General features: G+C 44.9%; 2 protein-coding genes across 7 annotated transcripts in view; one reads left to right on the top strand and one right to left on the bottom strand.

Annotated features, from left to right (window-relative positions):
* LOC135085978 (double-stranded RNA-specific editase Adar-like) overlaps nt 1-8,648 on the top strand; it is a 31,133-nt gene extending 22,485 nt beyond the window's left edge. For all 6 annotated transcript variants that reach the window (XM_063980763.1, XM_063980766.1, XM_063980764.1 and 3 more), the window contains 8 exons: nt 1,520-1,594; nt 2,224-2,359; nt 2,914-3,025; nt 4,179-4,265; nt 4,715-4,781; nt 5,239-5,410; nt 6,397-6,499; nt 7,470-8,648. In XM_063980763.1, coding sequence (XP_063836833.1) covers nt 1,520-1,594; nt 2,224-2,359; nt 2,914-3,025; nt 4,179-4,265; nt 4,715-4,781; nt 5,239-5,410; nt 6,397-6,499; nt 7,470-7,634 — 917 coding nt within the window. In that variant the 3' untranslated portion in view covers nt 7,635-8,648. The remainder of the gene's footprint in view (nt 1-1,519; nt 1,595-2,223; nt 2,360-2,913; nt 3,026-4,178; nt 4,266-4,714; nt 4,782-5,238; nt 5,411-6,396; nt 6,500-7,469) is intronic.
* A 5,934-nt stretch (nt 8,649-14,582) lies between these two features.
* Nucleotides 14,583-23,100, bottom strand: LOC135086187 (pancreatic lipase-related protein 3-like). The gene is made up of 7 exons (XM_063980989.1): nt 22,956-23,100; nt 22,035-22,176; nt 21,745-21,830; nt 20,473-20,601; nt 19,399-19,509; nt 18,790-18,946; nt 14,583-15,342 (listed from the first exon to the last, which is right to left on the bottom strand). The coding sequence occupies exons 2-7, from the start codon at nt 22,169-22,171 to the stop codon at nt 15,285-15,287; spliced, it is 678 nt and encodes a 225-aa protein (XP_063837059.1). The 5' UTR covers nt 22,172-22,176; nt 22,956-23,100; the 3' UTR covers nt 14,583-15,284.
* Nucleotides 23,101-24,332: the final 1,232 nt, after the last annotated feature.

Below are 24,332 nucleotides of genomic sequence, written 5' to 3' on the forward strand. Positions count from 1 at the left end.
TTCCTTTCAGCCACACGACTTCTACTGCTGGACAAAAGCATCCCCCAAGAAATTCCACAACGACTGGTTCTGTACAAGAACTATCCAGGACTGAAAACTCCGCTGCAACTCCTGTGTAAGCAGGACTATTCCTACCTCTCATTCTCACCACCGCAACTACTTTTTAAACGGGACTATTTCCATCCTCGTTCCCACTGCTGTAACTCTTGTGTGAGCAGGACTATTCCCACCTCTGCAACTCCTGTGTAGACTGGACTATTCCCACCTCTGCAACTCTCTGTTAAACTGGACTATTCCCACCTCTCGTTCCCACCTCTGCCACTTTTGTGTAAGCGGGACTATCCCCACCGCCGCAACTCCTGTGTAGACTGGACTATTCCCACCGCTGCAACTCCTGTGTAGACTGGACTATTTCCACCTCTGCTATTCCCTGTTTAAACGGGACTATCCCCACCGCCGCAACTCCTGTGTAGACTGGACTATCCCCACCACTGCAACTCCTGTGTAGACTGGACTATTCCCACCACTGCAACTCCTGTGTAGACTGGACTATTCCCACCGCTGCAACTCCTGTGTAGACTGGACTATTTCCACCTCTGCTATTCTCTGTTTAAACGGGACTATCCCCACCACTGCAACTCCTGTGTAGACTGGACTATTTCCACCTCTGCTATTCCCTGTTTAAACGGGACTATCCCCACCGCCGCAACTCCTGTGTAGACTGGACTATCCCCACCACTGCAACTCCTGTGTAGACTGGACTATTCCCACCACTGCAACTCCTGTGTAGACTGGACTATCCCCACCACTGCAACTCCTGTGTAGACTGGACTATTCCCACCTCTGCAACTCCTGTGTAGACTGGACTATTCCCTCCGCTGCAACTCCTGTGTAGACTGGACTATTCCCTCCGCTGCAACTCCTGTGTAGACTGGACTATTCCCACCGCTGCAACTCCTGTGTAGACTGGACTATCCCCACCACTGCAACTCCTGTGTAGACTGGACTATTCCCACCGCTGCAACTCCTGTGTAGACTGGACTATTCCCACCTCTGCAACTCCTGTGTAGACTGGACTATCCCCACCACTGCATCTCCTGTGTAGACTGGACTATTCCCACCTCTAGTTCCTACCGCTGCAACTACTTTTTAAACGGGACTATTCCCACTTCTCGTTCCCACTGCTGCAACTTTTACAAAGTGGGAATATTCCCACCTCATGTAAGCGGGACTATTCCCACCTCTCGTTCCCACCGCTGCAACTCCCGTGTCGCCAGGATCTACAGCTTGACCGCCAAACCCTGCCCCATCAGTTCTGTATGAAAACTTCGACTCGGCTTCCAATTTTTATGAAGAATCGACCGATACCAAATCGGTGTAATTTGCTCACTTCCATACATGTTCATACTTTAACAGCCCTACCAAACTACATTACTAAAAAGTTCAAAGAAGAAAAATCTTTACTGTACGAGTTTTTAAATTAACTGAATATTTAATTAACTATACTTGTTTCTTCCAGCTCCCCTCCAGTTGAGCCACAGTATGAGATTCAAGGTGGTTTGCTGCGTGAAAGACCAGAAGTTTGAAGGATATGGTGAGTATATTGACTTTTAACCGACTTACTACCTCAAGACTTAATATTTGTTTGTCACCAGTCAGGCTAGGATGTACGCCGTAATAAAATCGACTTCTTATCTTATCGACCATTTTAGACGACAAATGTATGTGCTTATCGAGCAAAATATTTTTCTTAAATGCTCTCCTCTCCCTTCTCCCTCTTAACGACAGACAACTACGGAACCCTACACTGCGCGTTGCACGACACGCACTTGGCCATTTTTTTGTATCTTTGTTAATTACTTATTTTAAAGAAGTAAACTTCATCGTGTTTGTAATAAAGTAATTTATTGTGCACATTGAACTTTACATTTTTGTCGAAAAATAGCATAAATACCTACTGATAGTTGAGGTCGCATATGATATAAATATTTTTGTTAACTTGTGACAAAAGATTGTCTACATGACAGGCTTAGCCTAGCGTAGAAATCTCAGTTACTTTATGAACTGAAGCGTATGTCGGTACAACCTTAGCATTAAACGGGTCTTTAAGGAAATGTATGTACAACAATGCAATGTAAGCAATGTAAAAAATGTTAAAGTTGTTAAATAAACTTTTATTTATTTATTTATTTATCTAAATAACAACCAATAAATTTGTTATAGGGTCCAGTAAAAAACTAGCCAAGCTGGCAGCGGCTCGCTCAGCTCTAGCTGTCTTGGACGAGGGCCGCGTGGAGTCCCCGCCGCCCTCTGCCATGGCTGGCTTCCTGCCACAGACCCTGGCCGACCACGTGGGGAAGTAAGTCGCCATATATTAATTATAATTGTGCAATAGCCAATTGGTGCCACCGTTAATCACCAGTTGGCGCCTCTATTGATTGTCAGTTGGCGCCTCTATTGATGGTCAGTTGGCGCCTCTATTGATTGTCAGTTGGCGCCTCTATTGATTGTCAGTTGGTGCCACTATTTATTGACAGTTGGTGCATCTATTGATTGTCATTTGGCGCCACTATTTATCGCCATTTGGCGCCACTATTTATCGCCAGTTGGTGCCACTGTTGGTCGCCAGTTGGTGCCACTATTCATCGCGAGTTGGCGCCACTAGTGATTGAAGTCCTGTCACCATATGGCGCCAATGTTAGGTTACTTAGCGCCACTAGTTTTTACAATACTCCAATGCCCGTTTTCACCATCAATACCTAATTTTTAAGTGATGGTAACAGATAACAGGAATTTTGTTTACATAAGAGGTCACTTAAAAATTAGGGATTGATGGTGAAAACGGGCATAAAACCCATTTTAATAAGGTGTTACTTAATATCATATTAACCTAATCATCATCATTTCCCCCAGACTGGTGAACGAGAAATTCAATGAGGTGATGAAGGGTGATCTGGTCCACTCCAAGAGAAAGGTGCTTGCTGGTATCGTCATCACCATCAACAACAGGACTGAGGATGCCAGGGTGAGTTACTTATACAGGGTGTTAGGTAAATGGGTATATGAGCCGACACTAGCCCATGTTAACATGGTCATATAAATGGTATGGTGAAGTCAGAAAATTGATATCATTTTATTTTTTTTTAATTTTCATACAAAATATTTTTTTTTAAATCCGATTTGTATGAAAATTAAAATAATTAAAATGAAGATATCAATTTTCTGACTTCACCATACTACCATTTATATGACCATGTTAACATGGGCTAGTGTCGGCTCATATACCCATTTACCTAACACCCTGTAGAAACCATTTTTTTATCCACTACGAGAAAGCTCTTGGCCTGTATCTCACCTGATGGTAAGTGACGATCAGGCCGAAGGTGGAAGCGAGCTTCACCCGGAATCCTCAACCACGGAGGAACTGGCTATCTTACCTCTAACTGCCGGAACACAATAATGCTGTTAACATTGTTGTTATGGCGACAGACTTAGGTAAGATGGTGGTAGCTAGCCAGGCGGACTTAGAACAAGCCCTACAACCAACCAAACCGAACAGAAAAATCTGCCCCCACTGGGAATCTAACCCGGGACCTCTGCGTCTGAAGCAGGTGGTCTTACCACTAGACCACAGAGACTTAAAGAAACCATAAAGTTAATATACCAATTCGACTAAACTTTTATCCGAGAATAACTTCTGGTATAACTGGGTAACTCTGTCTGTCCGTCTGTCTGTCTGTCTGTCTGTCTGTCTGTCTGTCTGTCTGTCTGTCTGTCTGTCTGTCTGTCTGTCTGTCTGTCTGTCTTGCTTTCACGCCTAAACCACTGAAGCGATTTTGATGAAATTTGGCATAGAGATAGTTTGAGTCCCGGGAAAGCCAAGGACATAGGATAGTTTTTATCCCGGTTTTTGAAACAGGGATTTGTATTTCTGTGACAGACAAAATTATACGCGGGCGAAGCCGCGGGCGGAAAGCTAGTAGTAAATAGTTTTAACCCTGTATTCACAAACAATGCTTGTTTAAGTGTTGAATAGATCTCAGTGATTGGTTTGTGTCACCCTGTGCGTCCACGCGAACTAGGAGACCTCAGTGTAATGTTTGTGTATACGGTCTCTATTTTTTTATGTATATTTATTTCACAAACTTACACAAGTTTTTCTGTATATTTTGTCGCAGGTAATCGCAGTGACCACCGGCACCAAGTGCGTTTCCGGCGAGCATATGTCGGTACGCGGGAGGGTTCTCAACGATTGTCACGCTGAGGTTTGTACATTAATTTACAACTACCTCTTGTCCTCAGCTTTGTCCTTGTACTTGGATTTTTTTTTCATTCCCCGGAATCCTCAACCACAAGAGGTACTTTTATTGCCGGCATGACTAATCCGAAAGGAATTCACGAGCGAGCAGTAATAGATCACTGAATAGGTTTAGTGTATATTGAATAATTTTCTCGAATAATAAAAATGAAATTTCCTTGCAATGGATTATCACGATATTGAGTTAGACATTTATAAAATACATTTAATTTTGCGAAGAAGTTCTTCTGTACGAAGTATATTCTTATTCTGTGCTCGGATCAATGTTATTGCTAGAATAATAATATGCTCGAAAGTACGTGAACATGCTAGAATGTACTTAAAAGTACGTGTGATTGCTAGCATGCTGTCAACATTGTTGTTAAGGTAATTCTAATGTTTCTGTTTCTTCACTAGGTGACGGCCCGGCGTTGCTTGCAGCGGCACCTCTACGCCCAACTGTTGATGTACGCTTCTGCTGAAGGTGCGTATACCTATTCATTATTATTTAATTTAAGGTTCCATAGGTTTCTGTGTTCTAAAGAGTGATTTGTAACAGCTAACACTTACAGTATTATTTGCAATTTAATTCCATATGCGAATACCTATAAATGGCTTAGTAGGTTTAGTTTATTTTTATTTTATTATTTTTTTATTTAGAATTCATACAGCTTATGCTAACAAAACATACCATAAAAGTAAAAAACCGAAAGGTTGCAGTAAGTAAGTAAGGACAATAGTACGAAAACGACTCGCCATAGCAATTTCCCATGTAGAGAAACATGGGAATTTGCTATGGCGATTCTAGTTGAAGTCACCTTGGATAATATGATTGTCGTGAAGAGATCACTTCTTAACGATAAGACCGCGCAAATTGTGCTGTCTTTATTGTCAATTTCTTTTTTGTTTGGTGTACTATAGTGTTTTCCCTTCACCACCAGATCCCAAGGCCACCATCGCTTTATCCGACCTAGAACCGGTACCAGGCGGCGGCTACCAGATGAAGCCGGACCGTCAGATCCATTTGTATGTGAGCACTGCTCCCTGCGGTGATGGGAGGATATTCAGTCCCCATGAGCAGCCACAGCCAGAGCCTGACAGACACCCTAACAGGTACGTAAGGCACATTATCGCACTCTCAAGTACATTCTGGCACACTGTCGCAGTCTCATGTACATTCTAGTGCTCTCACGCACCTTCTAGCACAGTAGCACTCACGCACCTGGTGGCACGCTAGCGCTCACGCACCTTTTAACACACTCTTCCACATTCTAGCACCCTCATCCACCTTCTAGCACCCTCATCCACATTCTAGCACACTCATCCACCTTCCAGCACCCTCACCCACCTTCCAGCACTCTCATCCACCTTCAAGCACCATCACCCACCTTCTAGCACCCTAACGCACACTTATCACTTGTACGTGAGCACTGCGCCTTACGGCGACGGGAGGGTATTCAGTCCTCATGAGCAGCCGCAGCCGGACCCTATGAGGTACATACTAGCATTGTCACACTCTCACGCACTTTCTAGTACTCGGAGACACATTTATGCACTCTCACGCACATTGTAACACTCTCACGCACACTGTAGTACTCTCACCCACACTGTAGCACTTCATGAAGGATCTTCAGTCCTCATAAACAATCGCAGCCGGAGCCAGATAGGCATCCTAACAGGTCGCTAGCTCACTGTCGCACTCTCAAATACATTCTAGCTAACTCACGCACCTACTAGTACTCGAAGACACACTTATGCACTCTCATGCTTACTGTACCAATATTCACGCACAGTCCTGTACCTTCTAGCATTTTAATGCACACTGTAGCAATCTCTTATACTGTAGCGCTCTCACTCATACTGCTGTAGCTCTCACGTACACTGTAACACTCTCACGCACATTGTAGCACTCTCACTCCCACTGTAGCGCTCTCACGTACACTGTAGAACTCTCTCTCATACTGTAGCGCTCTCAGTGTCACTCACACTGTAGCACTATCACGCATATTCTGAAAGCTAGAACATGCGTGATAGTGCTACAGTAGTACAACGTAGTTCCAAAATAACGTTATGTTGAAATCTCACCTTTCTCAATGCAGGCTCGCCCGAGGTCAGCTGAGGACAAAGATCGAGTCCGGGGAAGGCACTATCCCGGTCAAAAACTGCACCAATGTCGTGCAGACTTGGGACGGGGTTATGCAGGTATATTATTTATTTTCATCATCATTATTTCAGCCACAAGACGTCCACTGCTGAACATAGGCCTCCCCCAATGATTTCCACATCGCCCGGTTGGTAGCGGCCTGCGTCCAGCGCCTTCCTTTTACCTTTATGAGGTCGGGACTATTCCTACCGCTCGTTCCCACCGCTGCAACTCCTGTGTAGCCAGGATATACAGCTTGACCGCTATAACCCAAACAGTGAAGGTCAAGTTTGTCCCGAGGGAAAGTTAAACTGTCATTGGACTCGCAACGAAATTAATCAGAAGAACATAGGAGGAGCTCGAAGTTTAGGTTCGACTTCCCTCCATTGCGTCTATATTTTGGCTTTAATGATTTGATACTCGTAACGCCAAGTCTACTAAAAATATGAGAAACTAGCGGCCGCCCGCGACTTCGTATGCGTGGATCCCGTTTTATCCCCTTAGGGGTGGTGTTTCGTAAAATCCTTTCTTAGCGGATGCCTACGTCATGACATCTACCTGCATGCCAAATTTCAGCCCGATCCGTCCAGTGGTTTGGACTGTGCGTTGATAGATCACTATGTCAGTCAGTCAGTCGGTCACTTTTGAGTTATACAGGGTGTTAGGTAAATGGGTATATGAGCCGACACTAGCCCATGTTAACATATGCATATAAATAGTATGGTGAAGTCAGAAAATTGATATCATCATTTTAATTATTATTAATTTTCATTCAAATCTGATTTTATAAATTTTATTTTGTATGAAATTTAAAAAATTTAAATGGTGATATCAAATTTATTTTTTCACCATACCATTTATATGCTTATGTCAACATGGGCTAGTGTCGGCTCATCCTAACACCCTGTATATCTTAATTTGAATGTTTAATCATGCCAAGTCTACTGAAAATACGAAAAATTCAAAAACCTTGCATATTCCCTTTTACTCAACCGCAGAAAGATGGTTAATCATTATGTTTCTTTCCAGGGCGAGCGCCTCCTAACAATGTCGTGCTCAGACAAAGTCGCCCGCTGGTGCGTCGTAGGGCTCCAGGGCGCGTTGCTGTCGCGCTGCATACGCCCGGTGCACCTGCACTCGCTGGTACTGGGCTCGCTGCTGCACCCGCACCATATGTACAGGTCAGTCGCTTAAGTCACTTACAGGGCACTCACTTATACAGGGAAGTCACTTATACATGAGTCACTTAATACAAGGAAGTCACTTAGAGATGAGTCACTTATACAAGGCAGTGACGTAGACATGAGTCACTTATACAGAGCAGTCGCCCGCTGGTGCGTCGTAGGGCTCCAGGGCGCGTTGCTGTCGCGCTGCATACGCCCGGTGCACCTGCACTCGCTGGTACTGGGCTCGCTGCTGCACCCGCACCATATGTACAGGTCAGTCGCTTAAGTCACTTACAGGGCACTCACTTATACAGGGAAGTCACTTATACATGAGTCACTTAATACAAGGAAGTCACTTAGAGATGAGTCACTTATACAAGGCAGTGACGTAGACATGAGTCACTTATACAGAGCAGTCGCCCGCTGGTGCGTCGTAGGGCTCCAGGGCGCGTTGCTGTCGCGCTGCATACGCCCGGTGCACCTGCACTCGCTGGTACTGGGCTCGCTGCTGCACCCGCACCATATGTACAGGTCAGTCGCTTAAGTCACTTACAGGGCACTCACTTATACAGGGAAGTCACTTATACATGAGTCACTTAATACAAGGAAGTCACTTAGAGATGAGTCACTTATACAAGGCAGTGACGTAGACATGAGTCACTTATACAGAGCAGTCGCCCGCTGGTGCGTCGTAGGGCTCCAGGGCGCGTTGCTGTCGCGCTGCATACGCCCGGTGCACCTGCACTCGCTGGTACTGGGCTCGCTGCTGCACCCGCACCATATGTACAGGTCAGTCGCTTAAGTCACTTACAGGGCACTCACTTATACAGGGAAGTCACTTATACATGAGTCACTTAATACAAGGAAGTCACTTAGAGATGAGTCACTTATACAAGGCAGTGACGTAGACATGAGTCACTTATACAGAGCAGTCGCCCGCTGGTGCGTCGTAGGGCTCCAGGGCGCGTTGCTGTCGCGCTGCATACGCCCGGTGCACCTGCACTCGCTGGTACTGGGCTCGCTGCTGCACCCGCACCATATGTACAGGTCGGTCGCTTAAGTCACTTACAGGGCACTCACTTATACAGGGAAGTCACTTATACATGAGTCACTTAATACAAGGAAGTCACTTAGAGATGAGTCACTTATACAAGGCAGTGACGTAGACATGAGTCACTTATACAGAGCAGTCGCCCGCTGGTGCGTCGTAGGGCTCCAGGGCGCGTTGCTGTCGCGCTGCATACGCCCGGTGCACCTGCACTCGCTGGTACTGGGCTCGCTGCTGCACCCGCACCATATGTACAGGTCAGTCGCTTAAGTCACTTACAGGGCACTCACTTATACAGGGAAGTCACTTATACATGAGTCACTTAATACAAGGAAGTCACTTAGAGATGAGTCACTTATACAAGGCAGTGACGTAGACATGAGTCACTTATACAGAGCAGTCGCCCGCTGGTGCGTCGTAGGGCTCCAGGGCGCGTTGCTGTCGCGCTGCATACGCCCGGTGCACCTGCACTCGCTGGTACTGGGCTCGCTGCTGCACCCGCACCATATGTACAGGTCAGTCGCTTAAGTCACTTACAGGGCACTCACTTATACAGGGAAGTCACTTATACATGAGTCACTTAATACAAGGAAGTCACTTAGAGATGAGTCACTTATACAAGGCAGTGACGTAGACATGAGTCACTTATACAGAGCAGTCGCCCGCTGGTGCGTCGTAGGGCTCCAGGGCGCGTTGCTGTCGCGCTGCATACGCCCGGTGCACCTGCACTCGCTGGTACTGGGCTCGCTGCTGCACCCGCACCATATGTACAGGTCAGTCGCTTAAGTCACTTACAGGGCACTCACTTACAGGGTTCTCACTTATACAGGGAAGTCACTTATACATGAGTCACTTAATACAAGGAAGTCACTTAGAGATGAGTCACTTATACAAGGCAGTGACGTAGACATGAGTCACTTATACAGAGCAGTCGCCCGCTGGTGCGTCGTAGGGCTCCAGGGCGCGTTGCTGTCGCGCTGCATACGCCCGGTGCACCTGCACTCGCTGGTACTGGGCTCGCTGCTGCACCCGCACCATATGTACAGGTCAGTCGCTTAAGTCACTTACAGGGCACTCACTTACAGGGTTCTCACTTATACAGGGAAGTCACTTATACATGAGTCACTTAATACAAGGAAGTCACTTAGAGATGAGTCACTTATACAAGGCAGTGACGTAGACATGAGTCACTTATACAGAGCAGTCGCCCGCTGGTGCGTCGTAGGGCTCCAGGGCGCGTTGCTGTCGCGCTGCATACGCCCGGTGCACCTGCACTCGCTGGTACTGGGCTCGCTGCTGCACCCGCACCATATGTACAGGTCAGTCGCTTAAGTCACTTACAGGGCACTCACTTATACAGGGAAGTCACTTATACATGAGTCACTTAATACAAGGAAGTCACTTAGAGATGAGTCACTTATACAAGGCAGTGACGTAGACATGAGTCACTTATACAGAGCAGTCGCCCGCTGGTGCGTCGTAGGGCTCCAGGGCGCGTTGCTGTCGCGCTGCATACGCCCGGTGCACCTGCACTCGCTGGTACTGGGCTCGCTGCTGCACCCGCACCATATGTACAGGTCAGTCGCTTAAGTCACTTACAGGGCACTCACTTACAGGGTTCTCACTTATACAGGGAAGTCACTTATACATGAGTCACTTAATACAAGGAAGTCACTTAGAGATGAGTCACTTATACAAGGCAGTGACGTAGACATGAGTCACTTATACAGAGCAGTCGCCCGCTGGTGCGTCGTAGGGCTCCAGGGCGCGTTGCTGTCGCGCTGCATACGCCCGGTGCACCTGCACTCGCTGGTACTGGGCTCGCTGCTGCACCCGCACCATATGTACAGGTCAGTCGCTTAAGTCACTTACAGGGCACTCACTTATACAGGGAAGTCACTTATACATGAGTCACTTAATACAAGGAAGTCACTTAGAGATGAGTCACTTATACAAGGCAGTGACGTAGACATGAGTCACTTATACAGAGCAGTCGCCCGCTGGTGCGTCGTAGGGCTCCAGGGCGCGTTGCTGTCGCGCTGCATACGCCCGGTGCACCTGCACTCGCTGGTACTGGGCTCGCTGCTGCACCCGCACCATATGTACAGGTCAGTCGCTTAAGTCACTTACAGGGCACTCACTTACAGGGTTCTCACTTATACAGGGAAGTCACTTATACATGAGTCACTTAATACAAGGAAGTCACTTAGAGATGAGTCACTTATACAAGGCAGTGACGTAGACATGAGTCACTTATACAGAGCAGTCGCCCGCTGGTGCGTCGTAGGGCTCCAGGGCGCGTTGCTGTCGCGCTGCATACGCCCGGTGCACCTGCACTCGCTGGTACTGGGCTCGCTGCTGCACCCGCACCATATGTACAGGTCAGTCGCTTAAGTCACTTACAGGGCACTCACTTATACAGGGAAGTCACTTATACATGAGTCACTTAATACAAGGAAGTCACTTAGAGATGAGTCACTTATACAAGGCAGTGACGTAGACATGAGTCACTTATACAGAGCAGTCGCCCGCTGGTGCGTCGTAGGGCTCCAGGGCGCGTTGCTGTCGCGCTGCATACGCCCGGTGCACCTGCACTCGCTGGTACTGGGCTCGCTGCTGCACCCGCACCATATGTACAGGTCAGTCGCTTAAGTCACTTACAGGGCACTCACTTATACAGGGAAGTCACTTATACATGAGTCACTTAATACAAGGAAGTCACTTAGAGATGAGTCACTTATACAAGGCAGTGACGTAGACATGAGTCACTTATACAGAGCAGTCGCCCGCTGGTGCGTCGTAGGGCTCCAGGGCGCGTTGCTGTCGCGCTGCATACGCCCGGTGCACCTGCACTCGCTGGTACTGGGCTCGCTGCTGCACCCGCACCATATGTACAGGTCAGTCGCTTAAGTCACTTACAGGGCACTCACTTATACAGGGCAGTCACTTATACATGAGTCACTTAATACAAGGAAGTCACTTAGAGATGAGTCACTTATACAAGGCAGTGACGTAGACATGAGTCACTTATACAGAGCAGTCGCCCGCTGGTGCGTCGTAGGGCTCCAGGGCGCGTTGCTGTCGCGCTGCATACGCCCGGTGCACCTGCACTCGCTGGTACTGGGCTCGCTGCTGCACCCGCACCATATGTACAGGTCAGTCGCTTAAGTCACTTACAGGGCACTCACTTACAGGGTTCTCACTTATACAGGGAAGTCACTTATACATGAGTCACTTAATACAAGGAAGTCACTTAGAGATGAGTCACTTATACAAGGCAGTGACGTAGACATGAGTCACTTATACAGAGCAGTCGCCCGCTGGTGCGTCGTAGGGCTCCAGGGCGCGTTGCTGTCGCGCTGCATACGCCCGGTGCACCTGCACTCGCTGGTACTGGGCTCGCTGCTGCACCCGCACCATATGTACAGGTCAGTCGCTTAAGTCACTTACAGGGCACTCACTTATACAGGGAAGTCACTTATACATGAGTCACTTAATACAAGGAAGTCACTTAGAGATGAGTCACTTATACAAGGCAGTGACGTAGACATGAGTCACTTATACAGAGCAGTCGCCCGCTGGTGCGTCGTAGGGCTCCAGGGCGCGTTGCTGTCGCGCTGCATACGCCCGGTGCACCTGCACTCGCTGGTACTGGGCTCGCTGCTGCACCCGCACCATATGTACAGGTCAGTCGCTTAAGTCACTTACAGGGCACTCACTTATACAGGGAAGTCACTTATACATGAGTCACTTAATACAAGGAAGTCACTTAGAGATGAGTCACTTATACAAGGCAGTGACGTAGACATGAGTCACTTATACAGAGCAGTCGCCCGCTGGTGCGTCGTAGGGCTCCAGGGCGCGTTGCTGTCGCGCTGCATACGCCCGGTGCACCTGCACTCGCTGGTACTGGGCTCGCTGCTGCACCCGCACCATATGTACAGGTCAGTCGCTTAAGTCACTTACAGGGCACTCACTTACAGGGTTCTCACTTATACAGGGAAGTCACTTATACATGAGTCACTTAATACAAGGAAGTCACTTAGAGATGAGTCACTTATACAAGGCAGTGACGTAGACATGAGTCACTTATACAGAGCAGTCGCCCGCTGGTGCGTCGTAGGGCTCCAGGGCGCGTTGCTGTCGCGCTGCATACGCCCGGTGCACCTGCACTCGCTGGTACTGGGCTCGCTGCTGCACCCGCACCATATGTACAGGTCAGTCGCTTAAGTCACTTACAGGGCACTCACTTATACAGGGAAGTCACTTATACATGAGTCACTTAATACAAGGAAGTCACTTAGAGATGAGTCACTTATACAAGGCAGTGACGTAGACATGAGTCACTTATACAGAGCAGTCGCCCGCTGGTGCGTCGTAGGGCTCCAGGGCGCGTTGCTGTCGCGCTGCATACGCCCGGTGCACCTGCACTCGCTGGTACTGGGCTCGCTGCTGCACCCGCACCATATGTACAGGTCAGTCGCTTAAGTCACTTACAGGGCACTCACTTATACAGGGAAGTCACTTATACATGAGTCACTTAATACAAGGAAGTCACTTAGAGATGAGTCACTTATACAAGGCAGTGACGTAGACATGAGTCACTTATACAGAGCAGTCGCCCGCTGGTGCGTCGTAGGGCTCCAGGGCGCGTTGCTGTCGCGCTGCATACGCCCGGTGCACCTGCACTCGCTGGTACTGGGCTCGCTGCTGCACCCGCACCATATGTACAGGTCAGTCGCTTAAGTCACTTACAGGGCACTCACTTAAGTCACTTACAGGGCAATCACTTAAGTCACTTACAGGGCAGTCACTTACATGGCTGTCACTTTAGTCACTTACAGGGCAGTCACTTTAGTCACTTACAGGGCAGTCACTTAAGTCATTTACAGGGCAGTCACTTACATGGTCAGTCACTTAACTCACTTACAGGGCAGTCACTTAAGTCATTTACAGGGCAGTCACTTAAGTCACTTACATAGCAGTCACTTAAGTCACTTACAGGGCAGTCACTTAAGTCACTTGCAGGGCACTCACTTAAGTCACGTACAGGGCAGTCACTTAAGTCACTTACAGGGCAGTCACTTACAGGGTTCTCACTTATACAGGGAAGTCACTTTTACATGAGTCACTTAATACAAGGAAGTCACTTAGAGATGAGTCACTTATACAAGGCAGTGACGTAGACATGAGTCACTTATACAGAGCAGTCGCCCGCTGGTGCGTCGTAGGGCTCCAGGGCGCGTTGCTGTCGCGCTGCATACGCCCGGTGCACCTGCACTCGCTGGTACTGGGCTCGCTGCTGCACCCGCACCATATGTACAGGTCGGTCGCTTAAGTCACTTACAGGGCAGTCACTTAAGTCACTTACAGGCCAGTCACTTACAGGGCAGTCACTTAAGTCATTTACAGGGCAGTCACTTAAGTCACTTATAGGGTAGTCACTTACATAGCAGTCACTTAAGTCACTTACAGGGCACTCACTTATACAGAGAAGACACTTACAGGGCACTCACTTATACAGGGCAGTCACTTACAGGGCTGTCACTTGTACAGGGCAGTGACTTAGACATGAGTCACTTAATACAGGGCAGTGACTTAGACAATACAGGGCAGTTGCCCGCTGGTGCGTCGTATGGCTCCAAGGCGCGTACAGGTCAGTCGCTTACAGGGCAACAGGGCACTCACTTACAGGGCAGTCGCTTACAGGCCAGTTACTTAGAGGGCTGTCAGGGCGGTCACTTATACAGGGCAGCCGCGTGTACAAGGCAGTCGCCGCATCATACTAGAAGTTTGACTTAGAAGTCCTCGTTTGTAAAAAAATATATGATTGAAATCGTTGCATTATTATGATAAAAAGATCGATATGTTTTCAGTTTTATTTTAATTCGAATCAAATAAGTGTTGTCATGAAATAAAACAGAAATATATTACAAAATATAAATATATTACGGCTAAAATAAAACTAAATGGTAACCAAAAACTTACAATTCAAAACTAAAACTTAAACGAGTTCTAATTTGATTTAACTATTTTATTTATAGTACAGAAACATAATTAATAATTAAATATAAGAATCATTCATACAATTTGTTTTCAAAATCAATGTCTTAAAATCCAGTTTGAGTTTTCATTCATATTTATACTTTTGTTATAAAATCGCTTCAAAGTACCGACGATGGCGCATCAAAATGACACTAGAACAGTCAGCATCAAATAGTTTGTGACACCCAAAGTAGTCAAAAAGTTCGCAACACGTCTTTGTTACAATTGGAATAAGGTTGTGTTGTCAACTTTTTGCTCGCTTTGCGTGTCACGAACTATTTGACGCTGACTGTACTCTAAGGACTCTTTAAAGTCCGGTCGCCGAGCAGATAGAATTTCGTCCAATGACCCCAAGCTACCCATCCTTATCGCTCGCGGGTAATTATATTGCTGTCGCGACTGTACGACGGGCGGCCGCATTGAGTGTGCCCGCGCGACAGCAATATAATTACGGGCGAGCGACAAGGATGGGTAGCTTGCGGTCATTGGACGAAGGTTTATGTGCTCGGCGACAGGATTTTAGTTACTCTGATGTGCGGTCGACTGTACTTTGCATTTTTACTTCGATTTTAATTAGAATTAAAATTATTCTATCGAATATGGCGACTGGCGACGCGTCATCAAGAAGAAAATGCCGCGAGCTCTGAAAAAACACATAAAATGTTAAATTCCATACTCAAATTCCATATTTATTGGTTTAGTGCTTCCCTGAGTTAGTGCCTGAGGTATGGGAGCGGTACGGGAGGGTGTTTTTGTGACGTCAAATGTCAGCAACTTGAGACTGATTTGATTCAGACTGGTATAGATGACCTACATTGAAATGTTCCACCAAACTCATTGACAGGGGGACTTCACCATCATTTAACTAAATTCCAACACAACATGGCAAAAATTGGAACCAGCGATCTGGTATTTCCGGGACGTCCACCCACAAGGTGGACCGACGACATCATAAAGCAGGACGCATGGAAAGCATTGGGGGAGGCCTATGTTCAGCAGTGGACGTCCTATGGCTGAGTTGATGATGATCTGGTATTGACGGTGGCGCCCCCCTGTCAATGTCACGGGTGGGACAGTTCAGTGTATTGGGTCTATATGCTCCCATGTGGCTCCTATACCACAGGCACTAGAGAGTACTACACACTGAGTTATGCGCTTGATCTATAGTTCTATGATGAAAATGCAACCCACACTCAAATACTTCTTTCTTTCTTTAAAAAACATACTAATTTTTAACAAAAAATATCTTTACCTTTACTTTAAAAATATTTATTGTATTGTAAACACAGCTCCGCCATTAATTTTAGATCAAGCCAACAGCTCATAACTTGTACCACAAGCAATACTTTTTTACCCGGGCGAAGTAGCTGCTGCCATACATGAGTAAGTTTTTGCATACTACCCGCATAATATTTTTAATACTTTTAATAATGTGTCGAAATTTTGTTTTTTTCTACCTTAAAAATTCTCATACATACTTTGATAATTGTTATTTTCTTAAATGTTAATATAATCTATTTATTTATAACATAGACCATTGTATGGGGTGGAGGGTTGGTAACCTGAGACACAGGAATCTTCCTAGTTCAGGTATCAACCCACTAACATTCTTACTTTGTTTTTACTGATTGTTTGTTATCATAATATTATCTGTTATGTTGGTGAGAAATAAACATTACTTACTTTACTTTACCTTACTTCCTACCATTAACGCTCAGTCTCCCGCCTTTAGGACCCAAACCTAGCAGTCTTTTCAACAGTCCCAGAATTTTAGACTCATTCCCTAATTCCAAGTCGTATTTTATATCAGACACCGGTGGATAACCACCTATATAATTATTCCTTTCTTTAGAAAAATGGTTCAACTCTCCATTCGCACTTTTAACTAGGGTATTTATCTCTCTCATCACAGTTACGACTGGTATGAAATTCCTTCTGTGTTTCATTAAGAATTCTAGCATTCTGAATAGTAAATTATCACTGTCGTTATCGTTGTTTCTGAATAAAGATATAAAACGCTTCTGCCTTGGTAGTTTTACTGTTTTTGTAGTTTTCTGGTCTGCTGTAGTGTTTTGTAGTTTTACTGTTTCGGTACTCATCTGATCTAATGTAGTGTTGTCTTGTAGTTCTACTGTTTTTGTAGTTTTCTGGTCCATAGTATTGTCTTGTAGTTTTACTGTATTTGTAGTCTTCTGATCTGATGTAGTGTCTGTGTCTTTTGGTGTAGTGATCGCGTCTTTTAAAGTAGTTTTGTTGGTTGCATCATTTGTGTTAATTACTTCAATATTACTGCTGATTCTTTTCTCTCTTTTATAAGAGGTTTCTTTTACAAACACATCTGTATCTTCTTGTGTATTATCTATATTTATTTCTGTTTTACTCTCGACAATTTTATTATTATTTTTCTTATTGTTTTGTTGTAAAAGTTTATACTTTCGAACTGCGGCCAATTTAGGTGATGATTTAGGTATTTCATCATCAGATTCTGTTGTGTACGGTGATGAGTTTTCAGTGTCTCTCAGAAAGTTGATGTATGTGAAGAATTCCCGTAGTTTTTCTTCTAGTATGTTCTTTTTTGTGTTCGATGTGAGGTGGTAGACGTAGAAACCTTGTGGTTGTGCGTTTTTGTCACCTGAAATAGTGCGAAATGGCGAGAATAAGTGAATATTAAATAAAATAATACTGTCAAGTCATAGAAGTCAATTTTGTAATATGTATCATTAGTGTGGTTGTTAGTGTTTTAGTGTGTTATGTTAGGTTTATTAATTAAAAAAACATTAAGCTCAAAAGTAACCACAGCTTCTACGCCATGGTACCAACTGGCGGTTAGTACTCAAAATGCATTTCATTAACCATGATCATCATCATCATCATCTCAGCCATAGGACGTCCACTTAATATTACACAAATATACGAGGACCACAATCATCGCTTATACAATACAATTATTACCATTTCCTCCTGCCCGCATATCATTGTGCTATGCGCAGTAAACTGTGCTGCAATATGTAAAATCTGTGCTACCAGTGAACTGTGCTACAAGAGGTACAATTATCTCACGATCTATCAACTCCGTATCTCATATAGATACTGTGCTGTGCAGCGCCCTGCCGCGCTTGCATTGCCTCCTTATCATTTATGATTGTGATTTGTGCTATTATCAAAGAATTGTGCTACAAAATGTAGTTGTGCAATACTGTGCTACAATAAGTACAGTCATCTCACGTTTGATACTGTACTGTGCAGCGCACAGTCCCCGCTCGTATAAAACAAATAATACTATTTTCCTCCCGCTCACTTATGATTGTGCTCCTTTCAGTAAACTGTGCTATAATGTGTACTAATTGTGCTACTACCAGTGAACTGTGTTACTACCAGTAAACTGTGCTACATCAAAAATCGTCTCACGTTCTATCAACTCCGTATCCCATATGGATACTGTGCTGTGCAGCGCACAGTCCGCGCTTGTATAAAACAGCTTTGCTCCTCCTTATTTATAATTGTGGTATTATCAGTGAACTGCGCTACTAAAAGTTCAATCGTCTCACTTTCTATCAAATCCGTATCCCATATGAATACTGTGCTATGCTGCGTACAGTCTCCGCTTGTATAAAGCAATAATGATACTCATTCCGCTCACTTATAAAAAAAAAGAAAAAAACACTTATGAATGTGCTATATTCTAATCTCAGTGAACTGTGCTACTGTATGTACACTCTGTGCTATTATCAGTGAACTGTGCTACAATATAGAGTGCGGTACTGTGCTACATCAAAAATCTTCTTACGTTCTATCAACTCCGTATCCCATATGGATACTGTGCTGTGCAGCGCACAGGCCATGCATGTATAAAACAGTTTTCCTCACTTATGATTGTGCTATGTGCTACTGTGCTACATTCAGTGAACTGTGCTAAATCAAAAATCGTCCACATTCTATTAACTCGGTACCCTAAATGGATACTGTGCTGTGCAGCGCACACTCCCCGCTTGGATAGAACCTGATCACTTATTGATTGATTGATTTTGATTGATTGTGCTATGTGCTACTGTGCTAATGCTCTGTGCTATAACAAGTACAATCGTCTCACGTTCTATCAACTCCGTATCCCATATGGATACTGTGCTGTGCAGCGCACAGGCCGCGCTTGTATTGCCTCCACGATCCGCACGCGGTGGCCACGAATGCCTTCGGCCGGATCACAGACTCGCTGTAGAACTGGTATGAACGCCAGTGGCTGCAGAAGACTGGTTAGATGGGAACTGGTTAGTTAGTTAAGTTAATTGAGGAAAGGAAGCTTTTTTTATAAGGAATATTAGTAATACAAAGTATACAAATTACTATAGGCTGAGTCAGTGTCTGAGGTATGAAAGTGGCACAGGAGGGTGTGTCTTTTTGTAATGTCAAACGGCGAGACGTCAGATTTGTTAATATGCCAATGTCACACCACTCCCGTGTCGCCCTCATACCTCAGGCACTGACTCAGTTATGCGCTAAGTTATGTAAGGACAACTATAAGAAAGTTAGTTAAATGTTTTATTTAAGAAATGTAAAGTTTATAATATTATTATTATGTCATTTATAAAATTATTAGAAAAGTTATTAAAAATTAGTCAACATCGTGATATAACCACCATAATAAACGAATCCAAAAAGTAAGTCGTTTTTTAATATTAAAGCATATTATAATGATACTCACATTTGTTGAGAAATCTTTGCTCATGTAGCACCACTTCGAGTTCGCACCCAGGTTGAGGACTAATCCCACCGTTGGGGTAGAAGTCCACGTGCCCAATTGGGGTTTTGAAGCCTGTAAAAACATCATCATCAATACGATGTCCACAGGACCTTCAGTGCTAAACATATAGGACTTCCCTAATTATTTATACATTGAAAAAACATAAAATGACAATCTTTTTTTGCAATAATGGTTTTAAGTTTTACGTCCCAGTTAAACCTAAATAAATTATAATAAGTCACAAACTAAGAAAATTACACTCAAAGTGCACCTGAAATATACGTGGTCGACGCTATTGCTATCAAATGAACGCATAGTCGTTAGTTTTAACGGAAAATGATAGTTTAGAGACTATTCCCACCTCTCGTTCCCACCGCTGCAACTCCTGTGTAGCCAAGATCTGCAGCTTTACCGCCAATAAAAACCTAACCAATGAAGGTCAAGTTTGTCCCGGGGAAAGTTAATCTGTTAATGAACCCGCAACGAATTTAATGAGTAATTGATGTAGCGCAAAACTTTGGACAACACCTGTGGAATGCACTTGTAGTAATGTACGGACGACGGCATTTATCTACCTAAACACTGATATTGCAGTGATAAATAAGGTCACCTCCAAAAGACAGACGAGATTTAAGGGACAAATAAAACATCTTAAATTAATTCGTTTTAAATAATACAACCATATTTTTACAATGCTAGTTTTCGAGATTTTTTGATGTTATGTCGAGTGGACCCGAAGTGCTCAGTGCGGTCCGGAAGCATGGCACCGATCGTGCCAGACAGTGCATCCGTGTACAAGGACGTCACGTCCGGCAGCTTATGTAAATAATGTGAAAATGACAGAGAGGGCAAAATATTACATTTAGTTTGTTAGGAAAAGTAAAAACAGAAACTAGCCTATTTTTTTTTTGTTTTAATGCTAGGGCCCAATTTTTCTAATATAATTAGATGCCCTATTAAAATTTCGTCTGTGTTTTGGAGGTGACCTTATAAATACTCTTTTAATTTATAGTCTGCATTATTAACAATACATACCAAATATCCCAGCATCTGTGTGAATAACGTCCACGAATTTCGCGTCAGATGGGTCCAGTCTCTGCGATAGGGGTAGCTTGTCGAACAGCGGCAGCGCCGGATCCAGACCGGTGATCCTGGAGACGCGGCCTGTGAACATCATCAGGTCATTCAGTCTCCACTAAAAACTCATAAAACTCATTTATTTTTGCAAACAGGCTTTTAAAAAGCACTTTTACACGTCCCAGTATTAACCCTACCACTGCTTCGGGACAATAAATGGGCCAGTGCTGAGAAGAAGCAGCGCAAGAAACTCAGTCACTATTGATAGACACTATAACTCAGTCATTTATTGATAGACACTATAAACTCAGTCACTATCACTACAGAAACAGAACTGTATCAGAGAACTGCTACAATATGTAGATTCTGTGCTACTATAAGTGAACTGTGCTACAATATGTAGTTTCTGTGAGTACCAAGAACCTACATATTGTAGCACAGCTTTGCTCTGTGACCAAAGCCAAACTTGTATTACGAGTGAACTCACCACAATAGTCGAGCGGCGGGGACCGAACCCGAGTTCCCCGGATCACGAGTCGGCCAGTCCGACCCCTTCACCGTTCGGCTATCGTGGCTTCAAATGTAGATTCTGTGCGACTATAAGTGAACTGTGCTGCAATATGTAGGTTCTGTGCTGCTGTCAGTGAACTGTGCTGTAATATGTACATTCTGTGCTACTATTAGTGAACTGTGCTACAATATGTACATTCTGTGCTATTATAAGTGAACTGTGCTACAATATGTAGATTCTGTACTGCTATCAGAGAATTATACTACAATATGTAGGTTCTCTTCTCAGCCCATAATGTTGTCCCTTAGTGGTGGTAGAAAGGGCAAGCCATATGCACAACATAATATATTATAATCCAAATACTTGTCTGGCTGGTGCCCATAGTACAGTCTCTGTGGGCTGAGTTGATGCTCACTAGTGAGCCCGTTTAAAAAATGTATGAAAAATTTAGTTTTTGAACGTTTCCCGCTAGGGGCGCTGTACAATCCGTCATACATTTAATGTCATTTTTTGACGCGTTCACTAGTGAGCGCGTTTGATGTAAACTCACACTAGGCCCTCTGCTTAGTTTGGAACTAGCTAGGTCAGTATAAAATACCCAAGTCTAGGTATTTAGAAAGAAAGAAAGTAAAGTATTTATTCGATGCAAGTACACAGCAAGATAATAACTAAAACTAGACAACAGAACGGGTACAAGGTACATTTATTTCAAAACTTACCCGACTTCAAGGCGGAACCAGCCACACCGGCGGACTGAGCTCCCAGACTGTGCCCGATGAAGTGCGTCTTGTTTAAGTCCAGGCCCCTGAAAATAAATTAATAAGTCTGATAGTCTTACAACGAAAGATGATGTGCTAATGTGATATCTTACCTGGAGACCATATAGTCCAGGAACTTGGTAGCAGAAATTGCCTGGATGCGGTCAGCACAATACCGGTCGTTGTAAAAATCCTTGGAGGAGGTCTTTGTCCAGCAGTGGACGTCATTTGGCTGAAACAATCTCGCTTACCTGGAGACCATGTAGTCCACGAACTTGGCGGCGAATTGTCCGATGTACCAAGTATTCTCCGCCGCCGTGAAGTACCACGGCCCGGCCTCCAGCCGGCTCAGGTCCAGGATTATGAAGTTGCTGTCCCCACGGAGCATGTAGGCTGTTGACAAGAACATTTATTTAACACCTGTATTCACAAACGATGCTTGCTTAAGTGAAGCAGCAAATCGAACGCAGAGCGTTGAATAGAGCTCTGTGATTGGTTCGTGTGTGACCCTGTGCGTCCACGCGCACTGTGAGACCTCATAGTAATGTTTGTGAATACGCACATTAGTCCATATCAAATCAAATATTTTAGCAATTCTGCAGGCTGTCAGTCACTTTGGTTCTCCTGCGGGTCTCCTCATTTCTGATTTGATCACACAGGGAAACTCCGAGCATAGCACGCTCCATCGCCCTTTGGGTGACCTTGAGCTTTATTACGAGACCCATAGTAAGCGACCACGTCTCAAATCCGTATACGATCACTGGTCAAAGACTTTTGTCTTGAGTCACTGGTTAACAATCCAGTGGCAGTGGGAGGGACACACATAGCTCGCAGCAGCTGGGGCAGAAAAGTTTTCGAGTGGCGACCATGGGCTGGAAGACGTAGTGTGGGTAGGCCCCCCACTAGGTGGACCGTCTACCTCATAAAGCTAGTAGTAAGGCGCGGAATGCAGGCCGCTACCAACCGGACGATATGGAAATCATTGGGGGAGGCTTATGTTCAGCACGGGACTATTCCCACCGCTCGTTCCCACCGCTGCAACTCCTGTGTAGCCAGGATCTACAGCTTGACCGCCAATAAAAACCCAACCAGTGAAGGTCAAGTTTGTCCCGGGGGAAAGTAGCACCTGTGTTCAGCAGTGGATGCCCTATGAAATGATGATGATTACTCACATTCTCTAACTAGCAGTCCGCTCCCATCGTCTGGCTGCTCCAAAAAGGCTCCAAAGTACACCACCGTCGGGTCGTGGAAGTTGAAGTGAGAAGCGAACAGGCTCTCGTCATCGTCTATACGTAGCTCTTGGTACACTGTTGGGTTGTGTCTGTAACATACAAATGCCTGTCTGAAGGTCTTTTATAAGAAACTAGCTTTCCGCCCGCGGCTTCGCCCGCGTGGAATTTTGTCTGTCACAGAAAAAAAATATCGCGCGCGTCCCTGTTTCAAAAAACGGGATAAAAACTATCCTAATGTCCTTTCTCGGGACTCAAACTATTTCTATGCCAAATTTCATCAAAATCGGTTCTGTGGTTTAGGCGTGAAAGCGTGACAGACAGACTGACAGACAGAGTTACTTTCGCATTTATAATATTAGTATAGATTGGGCATTCGATACCATTAGTTAGGCCCGGTTTCCAAAGCAGAGATGAGAGGGGTTTGACGAAGACCGTCCCATTCGCATTCGGTCCCATTCGCAAAGTGGTCACACTTTTTGAACCTACAAGTTGAACTATTGTTTCAAAAATGGTAGGCATTAACTTTATCCGAGTGTGACCATTTTACGAATTGTACAAAATACGAATGGGACGATCTGCGATAAACCCGGATGTGGGTTGTATAAATAACCAATTAGATTTCCGGACCAAAGCTAGACTTAGAGCTGGTGAACGCCAGACCTACGTCATTTTATACAAGCTGAAAGTTTGTCAGCGTATGCTCCCAATATAGGATAGAATGTTGGTGAATCATGAAGTTTGGGTCATCGTGGCTTTGGAAAAAAAACTGTCTGGCAAGCAGTAGGTTTGGCGTTCACTAGCTCTTAGTCTACAAGCGGTCAGGTGTTGTCGAAAAACGTGAATCTGATTGGTTATTCTAACACACACAAGAAATTACAGAAAAAAGCAGTTTTTACAGCTCATAAAAAGTATATCAACAGACGGTGGTGTCAAGTATTTAATTGCCGTTTTGTTTTAACGAAAACTCATCTCAAAAAGCAAACAAGAATCGAATTTTCGACGGCCTCAAACAAAACAGAAAAAGTGCCAAAACTTACCTAGTAAATAGTCTAAACTCAACATCGTTGTTGTCTCTAACAAACGGGCATTTGGTCTTATCCACTGGCAGTATCTGAAGCAGGGAATCCTCGAACTGCACCCCTGGTGGCCCTGGAACAGAATGATGTCATCTTTAGGTCATTTATGCCCGTTTTCACCATCAATCCCTAATTTTTAAGTGACCCCTTAGAGTAGGCGCACACTGTTGATTTTTAGTTGGCCGATAGTTGTGCCCGATTTCAAATTGTATGAAGAATCGGCCAAATCGAATCGGCGTAG

The sequence above is a fragment of the Ostrinia nubilalis genome, chromosome 30, assembly GCF_963855985.1.
Source record: "Ostrinia nubilalis chromosome 30, ilOstNubi1.1, whole genome shotgun sequence".
In the NCBI taxonomy this organism is placed as follows: domain Eukaryota; kingdom Metazoa; phylum Arthropoda; class Insecta; order Lepidoptera; family Crambidae; genus Ostrinia; species Ostrinia nubilalis.